The following is a 19,154-nucleotide window of genomic DNA, read 5'->3' on the forward strand; positions in this document are numbered from 1 at the left end:
AGTAAAAACTATGTTACCAATGCTATGAACGATGGAAAAACATATTATTAATACAATCATTTCATTGAAGAATTATACTATACACCAGTATTACAAAAGTTGTACTACATTTCCAGTTAATTTCTGAGTTCTATGAAACAGCAGTGAGCAGTCATTTACAAATGTAATCAGAAACATGACATTTTCAACTCATAAAAGACAGCAAAACACTTTAAGCAACATTCATTCAGAGAATAAAAAACACCATCAAACATTTTCACGTATATCAACTATCACGCTTCGCCTCTGATATGTACTGTAAGAGTTGTAAGAAATGTTAATAAGTGAAATTGCAGCAGATATGTAACCATGGAAATTAACCGGCAGTGAGGATTGGCCAGTTATGGCTGTGAATAGACCTATTTTGAATACTTGTAATGATGATTGGCCTGGCAAGACCAAATGGATGCAATTTGCAGTTTTTGTTGTCAAAAGTCATTGCTCTACATTCTATGGATATCTCTGTCAGATTCACATTCTTTTTCAGTTTAGTTTTAGTTCCTTTAAATTTCCCGGGACAAATTTGGAAAGAAATAAAGAACCATGTCACACTGTCCTTCCCCTAGGCCCCTTCAGATGGTGGTCTCCCTCTCCAGCTCCTCTTTGCTCTTGCCCTCGTCACGGCAACCGTTGGCCCCCTGCCCCTTGGCCTGGGTCTTAAGAGCCAGCTTCCTCTGCCGCTTGACCAGAGTGCGGTACAGCACACCCCACAGCAGGTAGGACAGTGCATAAAGCCCGTAGATCATGCCCAGGAAACGTGCTCTGTAGGAGATAGACAGCAAGGAGAGATGGTGAGGCAGTGCGTATGTGCTAGAGATCAGTATGGAGAGAGATGATGAGGCAGTGCACATATGCTATAGATTAGTCTTCATGTCGTACAACACAGACTCCACACTCAAAGCACAATTCTGATCGCTTTATAGAGCGTCGGTTTCGCAGTATACATGTGCTTTTGATGCTTGCTGTAATTTCTCAGTTTGAGACGAGTTATTGCATTTGTTTACATTTCTCATGCTCTGAACTCAACCGCTCTTGTCTCACCTGAAGGCGAATGTGTCGTAGAGTCGGCACGCCCCCTGACCCCCACACCGTTTGCTCCCCCACTTCAGACACGTCTGGTCTATCAGCGCCCCGAAGTAGATGGGCGGAGGGATCCCACCTGCGGAGGGGGTAACACAGGTGACAAACGTCACAGGTGCTCTTCAGTGCATCTCCAGTCTCCAGTCTCCTAATGACCTAGAGACAGTGGGGTCTCCAGGAATCGCCATGTTCATTCACAAGTGTCTGCACTGGCTTAATACCGATATGTGTGTGTGGTGTTATGCCCATGAATGTGCTATAAAAGTATTGGACGGGGATGGGGAGAAAAAAACACCTGCGCAGGCATTGATTTAACTATATTACTACAGAAAAACGTAACCATTAACCATTAACCTTAACCATTAACCATTAACCATTAGCTTAACCATTCTCTGAAGTGAAATTAACTTATTGTTTGTGTAGCACATTTAAAAACAACAGGAGTTGTACCAAAGTGCTTTCCAGTCAAGGTAAATAGATTGATGATACATTTAGACAAGAATTAAGTAAAGACATAAAAGGAAATTAACAACTAAAACAAATAAACAAACAAATAACACAAAAAAACACAAACAAAACCTAATAGAAGAACAAAATAAAAAGGAACTTCTTGGTCCTATGTCTAAGTGCCATTTTGGAAGACTTTTAGACAGTTTATGAAGTGATACCTGGCTTACGTCTGAAAGTAATGCATTACAATAGTCCTGTCTGGAAGATATAAAAGCATGGACAATCTTCTCACAATCCTTAGGGACAGAACATTTCACACTTGAAACGAAGTTGAACGAAGCACTAACCACATAATATATTCTAATTCTGAGTCAAAGAACACCCCAAGGTTCTTTTACGACAGGCTTTTGATATGGTGCAAATGTACCAAGTACAGAGCTAATATCTGCACTGGCAGAAGAGGAACCAAATAATAACTTCCGTTTTGTTTTCATTAAGGTTCTGGAAGCTATAACCCATCCATAACTTAAAATGATCTAGGCAGTCAAAAAGAGGTTGTAAACTGTCATGTTCAGACTTACGAGGGAACGAAATCATCGGCATAGTAATGATCGGAATTTCCATGCTTCCTGAATATCTATCCAAGGGCCAATAAATTGTGAGAATAGAAGGGGACCTAAAATTGAACTCTGAGGAAATGCACACGAGAGGGGGGCAACATGCTGCATCAGTACTGATTCTGACCTATGATTTGTTCATGATGTCAAGGACATTTCTACCAACGACAGAAGACGTTTTAGAAGACATTTAGTACTGCTGGTATTCAGTCCTTACCCAGAGTCCGGACTATCAGCGTCTGCATTCCCAAGGCCAGAGCCTTTAGATCAGGAGCTATGGATCTGAAACCGTCATATTCACAGTTTAATATTATTAGACAATAACATGTAAGACTCCATTGTATATCAAGAATAAATTACAACTATGGGCAGGGTTGGATGTATTTGCAATCGATTGTGTTATGATCACTGATATACACGTATAGAGTTTCAGAAATGGATAATAATTTATATAAAGCTCGTTATAAATTAATTAAGAGTTAATAATGCTTATTTCATTAATACGTACTTCATTACTAATAACAGCAAGTTTCCAAGTATTTCATTCTTTACACTAGATTTCTTTAGCTTGATGAGTTAATCTGCTTTCATGATTTCAAAGTAAAGTGAAACTGTCCCTTCCTTATGTATCTGTCCCTATTCCTGTATTTCTGTTGTTATATGCTGTCCCTCGTGGCACCAACAAGAGGAGATTATGCGAATACAATGGCAATAAAGGCTTTTCAATCCCTACCTAAGCAGAACAATGTAACCAGGTGTAGCCCCGCAGGCCGACACGAACGCCCCCACCACAGACACGCCCATGTACCACATGAACATTCTGTCGCAGTCGCCCTTGCGTGAGCACTGTCCCAGGGTGGCAGACAAGTTGGCTGGGGGCATCACCACCTCCTCCACACACGTGCAGTTGTGGAAGATCTAGATAGACACAGACACACACGGATGTGATACCAGTCTAACCATACACATCTACATCCATTTATCAGATAAGCCAATCATCACATGTGTAAGGATCCACTTTCCAGAACAACGACGGAACTGGGAGTGGGCGAAGGTTTCTGCGCTTCGCTGAAATACATAATTTTATTAAAGGGCCCTGTCTTGGTAAACGTAATTAATCTGACTCCACTCAATTTAGGAACTAAGCCTGTTCTGTCCTGAGTCCCTGTTCATTTAAAGTGGCATTATGTAGGAATTGTACTTCAGTGTTAGGGTTAGGATTAGCAGTTTTACCTTAAAATAACAGCTGAAAAAAAATTGGGGCGCTACAATGACGTTTAATATGGAGAATCGCCTCCGTGCCATTGCCATACCAGGGTCCATAGGCATATTACTGGGTTATGTAGGTTTGCCTGAAGCCACCCAGTTACTACTGTCTGCCGAACTAGTAAGTAGCTTATTTGCCGTCTTGCTTTGTGTTGCACTTGCTTGATGTTTGACTGTGTTAGGAAAGTTGTTGACTCACTAGTTTGTCATAGTGTCAATAAGCAAATTTCAAGAGGTTTCGCTAGGTTTAGCCGCTAGCATCTCGTTAGCGATTAGCAATTCCTTAATAATGCCGCTTTAATGCTATATTGCTACCCGTTAGGTAGGATGACCCAGGGTCATTTCTTTTGGATGCATACAATCTATTTTGACGAATAGCCCTTACTTTTTCATAACTGGTTTCTTCTAGGAATAGTTTTGCTCAGGATATTGCCACGGCCATTTTCTAGTTTTTGGCATATTCAACGGACACAGTTTCTAGTTCTGGAGAATAGCTCAGAGGCTACAGTGCTGCCACGGGGCTTACCGGCATGTTAGACCGAACCGATACAGGGACAGAGTGCCAGGCTGCTGCACGATCTCAGTATTACCATTCGGTCCAGTTCAGAGGCTGGACAGCAATCCACCGCTGTATAATACAATGGAACAGTTCTGCTGCAACATGTGATGGATATAATTTATGTCAGTAGATCCTATCAGGGATGGATTAACGAACGGGCCTACCGGGCACAGGCCCAGGGGCCCATGAGCTCAGGGGGCCCCTAGGCCAGAGCCTCTGTGTGAAGTCGCTGTTATGTATCTCTTATTTGTGGTTGAAAAAGGTGTATTTTATTAATTTGCTAATGGCTTTAATTGAGTGTACCTGTGCTGTGTTAGAAAAAGCTAAAGAAATGAGACAGTGATCAAGCATAACTTTTTTGGGACTACTAAGGATACCTTATGGTATATATTCCCTCAAAATGGCAAACCTGTCTTTGTCATGGTTTTCATAATTTTTAGGGGGAAATCATCAGCAATCTATAACAAAATGATATGCTTATCGTACTTACACTATAGAAACTATTAAAAAAACGATTCAATTAAATGAATACTTTCTTATTTTCTTTGTTATTTTTGTCATATACAGATATGCAATGATGATTGCTGGGTAATATGTATCTTGTTGTCCAATGTCAAGTCTCTATTTGATCATGTGATGAGACGATACGATATAGCAAGTTTAGGCGCAGAATCTGAAAGTCAAGACCTACAAGCTGGCACAGTAGGCTACACCTGCCGAACGACGCCTTTCAAACATAAAAGTGGTGATGCATGATTTGATTTTTCAATGGACAGGATAGCCAGCCCATTCAGCCTCTCCTGCCCCATGCTGCCCCTCAGGTAGGTCTAATCAGTTTCAATTTGGAAAAGAATCACTCGGCTGTTGCCCTGTCACATGTAATGTCAGAAACAATAGCAGGGCAGTGCACACCTCACCGAAGGTGGATGTTACGGAGTAAACTTTGACCTGTTTACTTTCCCAATACAATAGCCAAAGTATCTAATTCGACCGTAAAATCCAACACATTGGTTGTGTTTGTGTGTGCGTGTGCGTGTGCGTGCGTGTGTTTTGCGGGCGCACACATTTTTTTTTCCGCGAGGGTGGGTGGGGGGGGCCTTCAACATGTCCAGGCCCAGGGGCCCGTGGTTTCTTAATCCGTCCATGGATCCTATCAATACAAACCTTAATAAGATCCACTGTGCAACAACCTGGCCAAGAAGCTGTTTGTTTAACCAGTTGTATGTGGAATGCTTTTTAAAATGAATGATGAACAGTCACTCTGAGCCCTCCACCATGATGGCTTAGAACCCCTAGCTGTGGCTTAGTCCCCTTAACCATGGATGTCAAGTGACGTCCTTGGAGGAGCCTGATACTAACAGAGCCCAATGCTAATAGTGCCTTACACTCGTGGTGCCTGATGCTAGCAAAGCATGATGCTAACATGGCCTCATGCTAGCAGAACCTGATGCTAACACCGTTCAAGCCAGTGCTTTAGATGGAGCACCCAAAGTGAAAAACAGCCTGAACTTGCTGCCCCTCAGCTCTGTGGGGATAAAGGCCTGCGCTGAAGAAGGGGGTGTGAATGGAGGCAGTGTGTAAAGCTGAGGCAGATGAATGGGGTGGACAGAAAAATGGGCTGCAAGGCTGGGCAGTGTTAATCACACAAGACACTGAACACAGACGGCTGGGCTGGAGAGGCTGCCAGGCGGTGATAGAGTACTGCGTTTCTGGGATGTGTGTTTTTGATTGTGGTAGTGTGAGTGTGTGATTTTTTTGGTTTTGTGTGTGTGTGTGTGTGTGTGATTGTGTGTGTGTGTGATTGGTTTTGTTTATGAGTGCACCTGCACCAACACGGAGTCGTGCCACATCCAGAAGTTCTCTGATGACTCTGCTGTTGTGGGTTGTATCAGGGATGGACAGGAGGGTGAGTACAGGAGCCTGGTGGACAACTTTGTGCAGTGGTGTAGGAATAACCACCTGCAGCTGAACGCCACCAAGACCAAGGAGATGGTGGTGGATTTTAGGAGGTCTCAGCCTCCTCTGCTACCAGTCTCCATCGGGGGTGTCAGTGTGGAGGTGGTCAAAACCTACAAGTACTTAGGAGTTCATCTGGACAGTAAACTGGACTGGTCAGCCAACATAGATGCCATCTATAAGAAGGGTCAGAGCCGGCTCTACTTCCTGAGGAGGCTGAGGTCTTTCAATGTCTGCAACAAACTCCTGCGCATGTTTTACCAGTCTGTTGTTGCCAGTGTCCTTTTTTATGCTGTGGTGTGCTGGGGAGGCAGCATGAAGAAGAGGGATGCAGGGCGACTAGACAGGCTGGTGAGAAGGGCAGGAGCTGTTGTTGGCATGGAACTGGACTGCCTAACATCAGTGGCGGAGAAAAGGACATTGAGTAGGCTGCTGACCATCTTGGACAATGACCACCACCCACTTCACAGTACTATTAACGGACAGAGGAGCATTTTCAGTGGCAGACTCCTGTCACTGTCATGCTCATCGGACAGGCTGAGAAAGTCCTTTGTCCCCAGGGCCATCCAGCTTTTTAATGCCACACAGAAGGGGAGGGGGAGGGAGATGGACTTCTCTGCATGAGTCTTCCTCAGTCTCCCCTCCTCTTCTCAGCTCTTAATTTTTCCATCCCACTGTCCATCTTTTTATCTTTTTACTCTTTTACTGGCTATACTAGCCCATTGCACAGTCTTTACTATTTATATCACTTTGCACTATCCTCACACACACAAGCACAAGTACTCTATCTTTGCACTATCCACACAAGCACATGAACACTATCTCTCTGCACTCTTTGCACTACTTTCCTTGTGGACATCAACACTGACACAATCAATGCACACTGTAATATCTGTATAATATCTGTATACACCCCACTCCCTGTGAACATGTTTTTCCCTATGTGTATTGTTTTTCTACTGTGATTTGTGTATGTATGTTTGTGAGTTAAGTTAAGTGTATAAGCTACTGGATGACCTAAATTTCCTTCGGGATTAATAAAGTATCCATCTATCTATCTATCCATCTGTGTGAGTTTGTGACTGTACTGTGTGTAAAAGTGGATGGAGCATCTGACTTTACTGAGATAAACTACATGCTGTTCATGTTTGAATACCATAGTTGTGTGTGTGTGTGTGTGTGTGTGTGTGTGTGTGTGTGTGTGTGTGTGTAAGTATGTGTGGACACATCCAAAGGTGTGTGAGGACTCACCATCTCTTTGCCGACTCCGGTTGAAGTCTGGCACCCTGCCAGGCATGGGCTGGCGTAGGTGATGCCGTTGTGAGCGCACACTGGGTCCCAGTGCTTAATGGAGCAAGAGCAGCCGCTATTACACTGAGACAGCAGGTTACTCTGCTGATACGACAACTCAGGAACACTGAGAGAGGGAACAGACTGGAGTTATTACTACTACTACTAACACGACTACTACTACTACTACTCCTACTACTACTACTTCTATTACTGACACTACTGCTTCTACTGACAATACTACTACTACTACTAACACCACTATTGACACTACTACTACTACTAACACTAATGCTACTACTACTACAAACACTGACACTACTACTACTACAACAACTAAAAATAGCACTATAACTTACACTACTACTACTACTACTACTAACACTACTGCTTCTACTACTAACACTACTGCTACTTCTACTAACACTACTGCTGCTACTAACACTACTGCTACTACTACTACAAACACTGACACTACTACAACAACTAAAAATAACACTATAACACTAACCTACTACTAACACTACGACGGCTACTACTACTACTACTACTACTACTACTACTACTACTACTACTACTACTACTACTACTACTACTACTACTACTACTGCTACTACTACTGCTGCTACTACAACTACTACTACTACTACTACTACTGCTAACACTACCACTAGTACTACTACTACCACTAACACTACTACTACTCCTGCTACTGGTACAACTACCACACACACCCCTCAGCACTTTTAGGCACATTGTCACATTGCAGGAAGTACTGCCACACACACACACACACACACACACACACACACACACACACACACACACACACACACACACACACACACACACACACACACACACACACACACACACACACACACACACACACACACACATGTTGCTCACCACTGGTAGTAGAAAGGGAGTCCTGCCACCTACACATTGTCAAACTGCAGGGAGTACTGTGATAAATACATACTGTACATACACACACACACACACACACACACACACACACACACACACACACACACACACACACACACACACACATTACTCACCCCTGGTAGCTGACGGTGAGCCCGGCGACCTGGGCATTGTCACACTGCAGGAAGTACTGTGACACCATCAGGCAGAAAGAGATGAATGAGGCGCTGAGGGAGATACGTGCCGCTCCGATCACGGTCAGTTTGAACCGCTTCATCACGAAGCCACCGGTGATGATGCCCAGAGCCACTGCAGGTAGGTTAAACACGCCTGGAAGGGATCAGAAACCAGGAATTGATTTGTCATGTCTGGACACAAGATGTTTTGTTTCTTTTGTTTTTGTTTCTTATATGATAGTTATGTGTGTGTGGGCGTGTGTGAGGGGGAGGGGGTTATCTTGATGTCCTTTGTCTGCATTGTGTGTCTATAGCATGGCTAGAAAGACTTTGACTTGGCTTAACGGTGGTGAATGTTGAAACGCTTATCTAATCCTGTTTAAATGGGGTTTAATAGGCTTTACGATGCTCTCAGTAGACAAACCACAGATAAAAGGGCAGGTTTCTCCTCCTCCTACTGATCCCTACTTCTACACAAACTGTGCATGTGTGTGTGTGTGTGTGTGTGTGTGTGTGTGTATGTGTGTGTGTGTGTAGTTGTGTTTTATTCTATTTATTCTTTTCTAAATTCTTATTGCCATCTAACAGCTTCAGAAACGGAATGTTGCAGTAGGCTACCACTAATGAAATGAAAATAATGTATAACTAAACATAACACATAAACAGGAGCACTGTATCTGCAGTACCTATGAGGAAGATGGCCTTGGAGGGGGGTTGTTCCTATGAGGAAGATGGTCTTTTAGGGGGACTGTACCTATGAGGAAGATGGCCTTGGAGGGGGTCTGTTCCTATAAGGAAGATGGCCTTTGAGGGGGACTGTACCTATGAGGAAGATGGCCTTTGAGGGGGGCTGTACCTATGAGGAAGATGGTCCATACCTATGAGGAAGATGGCCTTTGAGGGGGACTGTCCGTAGGTCTGCTCCATGAACTTGGGCTTGAAGGTGATCATGCCGATGAAGCCGTTAACCGCCACGAGCGAGGTGCAGATGATGAGGTTGTACACAGAGTTGCTGAACAGCCTGCGCAGTGAGGGCAGAAAGTCTGCACGACAAACAGTGTGAGTCAGGGGGGATTCGGCACTGGATACATGCATACATCATGCAGACACACACACACACATACACATGTTTCTGTTCACATCGTTCAAATGTGTACTGATCCCATAACCATGATTATTAGCAACAGTAAGCATATTCAAATAATCAAGATAAAAAAAAAAAGGATTTTCGTTCTTGGAGCGCACAGTCAAGAAAGTTGTGCCATCATAGAGGGTGCCATGGACAAGTGGCAGCGGCTCATTTTCAGTTTCAACTAGACCCTCATGGTGAGTCAGTAAACAGAGCTGAATGTGAGCATCTGAAGCATAGGACAGTTTGACAAAGACTGCACTGCGAAACACGGCAAGTTGAAAAGAAATCAGTTGACTGGAACATTGTCTTATTATATAACTTCATATTACTATGGTAGTTTAAAGGACTGCTCCAGCCAAAACATGATTTTGCCATAGTTTTTAACAAACTCAGTTGTACATTTTTTATGAAGACATTTTCTTTCTATTTTAGATCACTAGATGACAGCTAGCTAATTTGGTGGCACTGAACCAAATGACAGGGGGCTAACATCTGCGGATGCTAAACACATTTTGAAAGAACAAACGTCAATCAGCTAAATACACGCTCTCATTAAAAGAACAAAACTGAGATTAACTCTGTTGCATCAAACTTCTTCATAACCCTCCATATCAATTTCAAAGTCTTTATGAATACTCCTTAGAGCCAGTCCTGTGTCTATCCATCCATGTTTCTGTCATACTGTTGCTCAGCTATGTCTTTAAATATCTCAAGCAGCTGAATTACCTTTCTGCCGAAGCAGTTGAGACAGGAATCATCAGTAGAACTTTCATTATTTTGTGAATGTTTGGGTACACTGTGTCTCTTACGATGGTGCACAGATCAGAGTCAATTCCCTGCGGCATTGTTGTGTTGCGGCAGCCTGAGTTCCAGCTCCAGACTGGGCATCTCTATGCTAAGTGAGTTAGTGAGTTAGGCTCCACCGCTTGCTTTTTGTGATACAAAGTTCAGTTAAACTACATTGCTTTCTGTTCAATGCCATTTCAATTTACTGTCACATTATTACATTTCACTTCCGCCAATTCTGCTTCAAGTTCCCTACTGCCTTCAGTATGCGCTGCACTAGTTCTAGTGCCAGTGGGTGTTTTGCATAGAGGTGGGGGCGCCACTGATGTGAAGAACAGACCTGTCGTCCCCAACAGCCAGTTTTTACCACAAAATATTGCAAAATACAGGAGTTACTGAGCTACCTAGTCATCCTCAGTGCTAGCTGTGCTGTTGTTGGTATTTGTAAGGCATGTCTATGTCTGTTGGCTTTTAGCTAGTTAGCTTGCTAGTTTACACAAAGTTTAAAAGATTTAGAGGGTAAAGGTAAACCATGTTATAAAATAAAACCTTAAGCCTCTCTCACCCTCTGCCTTTCCTATGGACAGACTCCCACTCCCCCTACGTGCTATCTACACAAGGCGTGGGGATGAGATGTAGAAACTTTGCCCCTGTAAATGCTTCATGAGGATGAAAGGTCTCTGCATAGTTGTTGAACGCACAGCTCACATAGTGCATCACACAATCACCACATTACCTCATGAGTTAACTCCACATGAGTTAATGGACTTCCCGACATATCTGCCTTTTGACTCAAGTTCAACCAAGGCCAACAAACGGTACCTTTTGTTAGTATTTTTAGGGAACCTTTCTCAGTTTTTAAGGAATTATTCTCTAGTCAGTAGTTGGTGCTCAAAGATAAGTTGCTAAAAGCAACCAAGCATTTGATGCCTAAAGTCAAACATGAAGTTACCAAACAAATGACTGCCTAAGACTAACTCTCAGTAACCCCTACCTTTAACCAGTGCTGCCATGTTAATGGGTGGTTCTTTCTCAGCAGTGGCCACCTCCTTGTTGCCCTCGTGGGGCAGGAAGGTGCCCTGGTCCTCGGCTGCCCCGCCAGCCGTCTTTTTCTGCTTCTTCGTCTGCTTCGGCAGGGATTTGGGCAGGAACCAGAAGGGGATGCCGGCGAGGAGCATGACGGCGCCAGTGATGACGAAGCCCATCCACCAGGCCCCCACCCAGCGCGAGTCCTTATGGTTGATGGTCACCGAGTCTGAGGAGAGGGGGTCAATAATAACAGCTCAGTCAATCATATCATAGCAGGACATATCAGAACCATCCACCAGGCCCCTACTCAACGTGAGACCACATGGTTGATGGTCAACACACATGAGAATTCTTCCCACAGCAGGAACCGTTTCAGGTTCAAAAACCTCTCTGTAGAAACAAACTATGCATATGCACAACAGGAGCAACACAGTTTGAAGTTCTTTTGAAGGTAGTTCCACAGTAAAGTTTTAGCACCTTTTCGTTCAGTCAACTAAAAAAAAAAAAGAATGTTTTAGAATTATTTAATCAGCAATGCAATATCTGGAGACGGCATTATTTCAGTTCTAATGTACTGAGTAAATGAGTTTGAATGCACATGAGTTAACAGGTTTATTTTGACAGCCCTGTTTTTAATCCACCACTGGTTGGGATTCCCTGGAGTGAGTCACTGAGCAGCCAAGCTCTGTTCTCTTATTTCTGCACAGGGACCCTTTGATTTTGTTTTCAGACACTAAATGGGCTAGTTTTACCTCAGCCTGCATGTACCAAACTGAGGATGGTCAACCGGTCAGACATTAGCAGGCGATTTGAGTTAATGCTTTACAGTGTGGCACAGTTTGTCTGCACACATGCTGTTGTGTCCTCTCTTCATTCTGAGTATTTGTGTTTAAACACTTGCTATTGATTTAGCATTGCTACCTGAGAATATAATTTTGTCTTCAAGTGAAATGAACAGATATGTTACATGAACACACCATATTAGAAGCTAGGCTCGAAAAATAAAAGTTGCTTTTCTTAGCTTGGTTTGATGTGTCATTGCTGATTGCCAGTGGCATTGTTAGGTCATTGTTGTCGGGGCGATAGCCCAGAGTATTTAAGCCTAGCCTTGAGTATTTGTGCCCTGACAATGGGGGTGTTTGACAAAACAACAGAGAAACTGTGTGACAGAGTGGAACTTGACTTTCAGCATCCGGAAAGGGGGGAGTAATCAAGCGCTGCACAGTGCACACAAAGTTGGAAGACATGCGCCCCACTGAGAATCTCTATTTAAAAAAAACAAAAAAAACATCTAGCCTTCTTGGCTATTTCAAAATGAAACACTGCAACCGAGACGGAGCACCACCTCCCCCTCACACAACTGCAGTTCCCTCTCGCTCTCCCCGTCAAAAAACTCAATCATGGCTATGTACAGTACATTGGGTATGTACCAATGTATCGAAATATGTCGATGCCAAAAAAGTTTGTCAAGTGAAGGTCTCTCTCTGTGTCTCACTCTCTAAATTCAAATATACTTGCTTTATTGACAGAAACAGTATTTCCAAAGCAAACTTGAGGAACAAATCACATACAAGGCTATATAGGGATAAAAAAAGGAAACAAAATCTTTTCTCACATGTAATCTTAATATTTAGGTAGATATACATCCCCAACCTACCAATGCCGATCTCCCTTAAAAAAGTTAAATAAAATAGAAATGCACAGCCAGATAAGACTAAAACAAACATTATTAGACTGCTTGCAATTCATTGGTGACCCTCTGCACAGTTTCTAACCGGAGGACTCCAGCCGAGGAGATAGCCATCTGCAGACACGCCACTGACCTCTGGCACTGTTTAGTACTGAGGCCTACAAGCTGCACGGACACCAGCGATGCCCCCCCCCCCCCCCTCTCTCTTCAGTACACATCAGACCAATCCACAGTGTTTTTCAGCGGCATCGATTTTTTTACAGGAGTGCTGTGTCACACTGACACGTATATGTGTCTAAGGGTCTTGGGTTACAATACGGCTATCTATCTTATTGATTTAGCATATGGCTATCTATCTTATTAGTTTAGCATATGGCTATCTATCGTATTGGTTTAGCATATGGCTATCTATCATATTGGTTTAGCATATGGCTATCTATCGTATTGGTTTAGCATATGGCTTTCTATCGTATTGGTTTAGGATGTGCTAATAAAGCCTGTATTGTGACCTGTCTGTGGTGAAGTGTTGGATTGAAAAAGAATAATCTGATGGTGTCGTGGAATGAGCTAATTGTTTTGCCTGAACATGGAATATCAGACCTCCAAATCTAGACAAAATGAAGGGAGGAGGCCTTACCTAAGTCTACAACACCGATATCCACATAGATCTTTGCACAGTAAGACCCCAGAAGGTAGCCAAACACTGGGCCCATGATTCCAACTGTCTGTATACAGGCTAGGAAGCAGAGAGAAAGAGAGAGAGAGAGAGAGAGAGAGAGAGAGAGAGAGAAAAAAAAATGTTTGTGATAACCATTTATGTCTGTCTTGAAATCCTTTGATGTGATCAAAATGCATTTCATAAATTAAGGGATCTGTTTCCATAGAGCCGTGGGCCTGTGCACGACTGTCACCATGGTAGCACTGCTGTTTGTGATATGGTTATGTCAGCTTTAAGGTGGAAAGTTTGATACAGTTTGATACAGTTTTCACACCTTTATTAATCACATCTTTATTATCTTTATTCATGTCACCACTGATTTGAAGCAAGGCTGTTGTTGCCATATTAAATCCTGACGAAGTCTGTCTTACCCAAGTAAAAGGCTGTGTTCTCCTCACGGGCAAAGTCATCCAGGTAGGACACCCCCAGGGGCATGACTGGTGTCTCTCCGATGCCCCGCAGCATGTTCCCCAGAAACACGTAGATCCACATGGACGAGCCAGCCGCTTTCTCACACTCTACTCACACAGGTGGGATAGGTACAGGACAGGTAAGACAGGTGCAAGACTGGTGGGACATGTATGAGACAGACACAGGACAGGTGATACTGGTTAGATAAGTATGAGACAGATGAGACAGGCAGAGGACAGGTGAGCTAGGGGAAGTCAGCTGTGTACCTGCTTGGTTCTGTGCTGTGGGTGGCTCATCCTCCTGAGCCTGTTCTGCACTGCTGAGACACTGCAGCATGCTCTGGGTGGAGTTTCCCTCTGTAGAATGGGAGATGGTGGTCTCATATTTATACCTGTAAGATACACAAACAGATATATACAAATATTTAATTTAACTCTAAGAGACCAAATTATTCACAAAGTCATTATTGTGTAGACTTGAAACAGGTATCAAATGAAAAGGTGGACCCTCGGCTGGGCGTGGATATTAACAAAATAACACAAAATGCTAACAATTCCTGCAATTTCTAAACCATCTCCTCAAATATCAGCCGCTAAACAAAAAAAGTTCATGGCACTAGAAGGCTCTCAAGGTGAAAAATGACTTGGTCAATTAAAGATGACTGGTGGCCTAGCCAAACAGCATTTATCACCATTGACATTAACTACACAGCTAGCTGGTTTAGAAAAGGTTTTGTCTGTGTGTGAGTGGGTGCATGTGTGTGTGTGAGAGAGAGTCGGTGCATGCATGTGTGTGTTTGTGTGTGGTTGTGTGTTTGCAGTGCATTTACAGGGGGTATCAAGTGTCAAGATGCTTGGAATGTTTATTGGCTGTGCAAACAGACATGTGAGAATAGGGCCAAGGCAAGTGTGTCTGCACTCCGACCTTTGGTGTGCGACACTTCTTGCATCACCCATTGTGTTTTTTGACATGGAGGGCTGACTTATATATTCTGCAGGCATGTGATACACAGGTGACCTATAAAACAGACACTGCAGGATGTGTGTCAGGGGGACGAGCTTGTGTGTGTGTGTGTGTGTGTGTGTGTGTGTGTGCCTGAGTGCAACAGAAACAGAAAAAGTAGACTCACGGTCCCCGGAGGAAGTGTGGCAGGGCGGTACAGAAAGCTCCGGCGGCCATGATGAGGCAGCCTATTCCAATGAGCCGCGGCCGGTGCATCTTCGCCCCAAAGTAACTCACAAAGGTGATGACCAGCAGGTTACCTGAGGGATTGATCAAACAATCAATCAATCAATCACAAACACTATGACCAGCAGGTTACCATGGGATTATCAATCAATCAGTCAGTCAATCAATCAGTCAGTCAATCAATCAATCAATCAGACAAACAAACAAACAAAGACAAATGCTATGAACAGCAGGCAAACTGTGGTATCAATCAAATAATCAATCAATCAAATAACTTTTTAATCAATCAATTAAAAGCACTATGACTATCAGATCAGATTAGGGGCCATGGAACAGCACTCAATCAATCACTCAACCAAACAACAATAAAACAAGAAATTGTTTAGTACCTACACATTAGATTTATCAAAAGGACTATTAAAGCTATGAGCTAACTGTAATGACTGCTTTCTGATTCCAACACCATAGTTAGCAGTGATACAAGAATATTCAGGGATATCTGACTGTGGCCCTGAGAACTGTAATGTCTGGTGTGAGACAGCCAGATGCTGAGGTAGGAGAAGGGGTATAGAGACCATTCCCAACCCGACCAGAGCCTCACCGACTTCAAAGCCGCCATCAATGACCCCGACAATAGAGCTGGGTATGTCGAAGCGTCTCTCGATCTGAGTGACCGAGCTCTTCATATAGGCACCCCCGAAGGCTTTGCCAAAGTAGACGAACGACAAGGCCATCAGGAAAAGCTGCAAGAATCAAACACACACAGACACGCACACACACACACTCATCCACAGAAACACACATAAACGCATGCGCTCACACACACACACACAGACACGCACACATAAAGGAATGTTAGCACAAAGAACATAACTGTGTATGTTAGCATCACACTTGCTACACTTCATACACATTCGAAACACAATACACATTTACACCACTGAAACACGCCCAAGCGTCCACGCTCACACACACACCTACACACTCATATAGTCCGAAATAGGGTCAGTTGGTTACATTCATTTGTGACTTTAAATTGTTCCTCATTAGACTGAGAGGTAGCTAACCCCTGCAGAAAACAAATTCAGCACAATGGTTTGCTCCTAATAGTATGTGTATGTGTGTGTCTCTGTGTGTCTCTGTGTGTGTGTGTGTTTGTGTGGACTCTGAGTGTCTTCACTGGCGTAAAGACAGGGCAGATTATATCACCTGCATCTATGCACACACACACTGAGACACACACACACAGACACACACACACACACACACATACACAAAGACAGACACACACTAAGACACACACACACACACACCAAATGAGCTTTATTGTGGCTTATGCATCTCTAGCTGGCCTAAAGACGAGAGTTAACCATTACATACTCCAAAGCCCCAGGTCTAGGCCAGAAGTTACTCCTACTGACTTCACACACACACGCACAGGCACACGCACACACACACACACACACACACACACACACACACACACACACACACACACACACACACACACACACACACACACACACACACACACACACCACCACCTGGGTTCAGTAAGGTTTATTTAATATTGTTATGTAAGTGATTTGTTTGTGCATGTGTCCACTTCTGCAGAATGACAGACAGGGGTTCTGATGATGCTCAAGTGAACACTAACTTAAGCAGCGAGTGTGTGTGTGTGTGTGTGTGTGTGTGTGTGTGTGTGTGTGTGTGTGTGTGTGTGTGTGTGTGTGTGTGTGTGTGTGTGTGATCATTACTGACCTTGAGCTGCGAGCAGCAGGGCTGGCGGGGTTCTTTGGTTGCCACACTCATGATGCTCCAGTAACAGCAGCAGTCTCAGGGACACACAGAGAGAAGTAGGGGTAGGGACTGGAGATACAACAGAACCAGGGAAGAGCAGAGGGTGTTTTAGTGTGATCAACATGTAACAAGATGTGGCCTATGCACCGCATATGGAGAATGTAAGTCAATGCAATGTTTCCAAAATAGCAGAGGACCACTTAAGATGAGTTTATTCCCAGTTAAGTTTATTCTTGTATTTGAATGGGGATATATAGCAACAGCACTGCTATACTGCGGTGATAGCATGTTTATGTGGATGATGCACCACATATAAATGTAATAATAGAAAAGAACCTGATACGTCCCAGTTAAGTTTATTTGTCTACTTGTAACACACTAAAATATAGTAGTAGTAATAATAATAATAGTAATTGTAATTCTTCACACTGAACCCCTGCAGAAGTGAAGAGTACGTGCAGTAGAAATGCTACAGTAGTATTTTATAACAGATGCCTCAGGAATGGAGCCAAAACAGCTGACCAAAATACTCAGTGTATCTCTTCCTCAGCGATTTTTTCTCTATCTTTCTCTCTATAAATATGTATATATAAGTGAAAGTTTAATCCAATGTAAAGCTTCGATCTCGGTGAATAAAATGTGTTAAGAATATGATGCGATTGCATGTGTAGGTAGCCTGATGTCATTCATGTAAGTTCAAGTTAAAAGTCAATGTTTAATTTAAAGTTACGCTCACGGTGAAATCGCATAAAAATGCGAAAAAATATGATCACAGTATTTGTGTAGGTAGCCTGCTGTTATTCATGGAAGATGACAAACTCAAATAAGTCCAGGTTTAATTTAAAGTTACGATCGCGGTAGAATGCGTTAAAAATATGATCACAGTATTTGTGTAGGTAGCCTGTTGTTATTCATGGAAGTTAACAAACTGAAATAAGTCCAGGTTTAATTTAAAGTGATGATGGCGGTCAAATGCGTTAACAATATGATCACAGTATTTGTTCTCTGCAGTTTCAATGCCTGACCACTCACTGTAGAGGTACATTTCAGGCTGTGGAAACAAGTTCACCACATAATATGCACGTGCGTGTGTGTCCGCAGAAGAGAGGTTACCGAATCTGTCTGCTCCAACACACACACACACACACACACACACAAAAACAAACACTTCACCAACAACTGCACTCCCACGTTTGTCTGCACATGAGCTGAACTATGAGCGTGCAACTTTTGCTGAAACAGTAACACATCTTAATTGGTATCAGAGGTGAGATTGTGCGGCATTGATGGTCATTAGTAGAGATTAACTAACCGTCCATAACCATAACTCATGCCTCTCTAAGCATTATTTATTTTCTACAGTTTGAGATACCACTGTGGTATTTCAAGAGTTAGAAAAGACTTCAAACTATATTTCAAAACGGCTAATGGCTTTTAACCTGATAGATGATCCTAAAACAATGCCATAACTACAAAGGACAAGTGCAGATTTCATCATCTGGCAACTGACTAGACCAATCCTATAGAGTACTACCCTTGCCAAGAAATCAGACACATAAGCACAAGACTACAGTCCTTTAAACAATGAATGGAAGTCAAAACAGTGTTAGGCACTATTTACTTTACAAGATTTTCAGCAAAGCAAGAAACCTTAAACCATGACATTAATGTATTGGGAAAACTCCCGAGTTGTAAGGAAAGAGGGAGAGAGAGAGGAGAAACAGCAGTTTCCACTCAGCTGTGTGTTTCTGAAGCAGAGAGCTTTAAACTCCGAATGGGACTTTGATCACAGGTAAGACTCTTATCTTCTCTTCTGCATACACACACACACACCCACACACACACCCACACACACACACAACCATACCGTTATAACATCAGTCCTAATCAGTAACTCACCCTCTATGTGGGGCTTGTTGATCTTGTCATCTCCACCCCAATCCACAGATTTGTGTCCTACCCGAGAGCATGACTCAGGATTGGGAGGAATGGTCTGTGAGTGGGTGACAGCAGCACTATCCACTTCAGAGAATCCGA

The 19,154-nt window shown here is 43.1% G+C and overlaps 1 protein-coding gene across 2 annotated transcripts in view; it reads right to left on the reverse strand.

Annotated features, from left to right (window-relative positions):
- LOC116224146 (solute carrier organic anion transporter family member 1C1-like) overlaps positions 1 to 19,154 on the reverse strand; it is a 19,374-nt gene extending 220 nt beyond the window's left edge. The window contains exons 1-15 of one of the 2 annotated variants that reach the window (XM_031583055.2): positions 19,017 to 19,154; positions 17,079 to 17,186; positions 15,919 to 16,060; positions 15,259 to 15,391; positions 14,396 to 14,520; positions 14,090 to 14,236; positions 13,638 to 13,736; positions 11,276 to 11,536; positions 9,242 to 9,406; positions 8,322 to 8,517; positions 7,219 to 7,384; positions 2,920 to 3,104; positions 2,404 to 2,468; positions 1,081 to 1,198; positions 1 to 801 (exon numbers count right to left, since the gene is read on the reverse strand). The exon at positions 1 to 801 is cut by the window's left edge and continues 220 nt beyond it. In XM_031583055.2, the coding sequence (XP_031438915.1) occupies positions 612 to 801; positions 1,081 to 1,198; positions 2,404 to 2,468; positions 2,920 to 3,104; positions 7,219 to 7,384; positions 8,322 to 8,517; positions 9,242 to 9,406; positions 11,276 to 11,536; positions 13,638 to 13,736; positions 14,090 to 14,236; positions 14,396 to 14,520; positions 15,259 to 15,391; positions 15,919 to 16,060; positions 17,079 to 17,129 (2,043 nt within the window). In that variant the 5' untranslated portion in view covers positions 17,130 to 17,186; positions 19,017 to 19,154 and the 3' untranslated portion in view covers positions 1 to 611. Of the gene's footprint in view, positions 802 to 1,080; positions 1,199 to 2,403; positions 2,469 to 2,919; positions 3,105 to 7,218; positions 7,385 to 8,321; positions 8,518 to 9,241; positions 9,407 to 11,275; positions 11,537 to 13,637; positions 13,737 to 14,089; positions 14,237 to 14,395; positions 14,521 to 15,258; positions 15,392 to 15,918; positions 16,061 to 17,078; positions 17,187 to 18,743; positions 18,764 to 19,016 lie in introns of those variants that run through there. The other variant, XM_042710063.1, reaches the window with a different exon arrangement.

Source organism: Clupea harengus, chromosome 16, assembly GCF_900700415.2.
Source record: "Clupea harengus chromosome 16, Ch_v2.0.2, whole genome shotgun sequence".
Lineage (NCBI taxonomy): Eukaryota > Metazoa > Chordata > Actinopteri > Clupeiformes > Clupeidae > Clupea > Clupea harengus.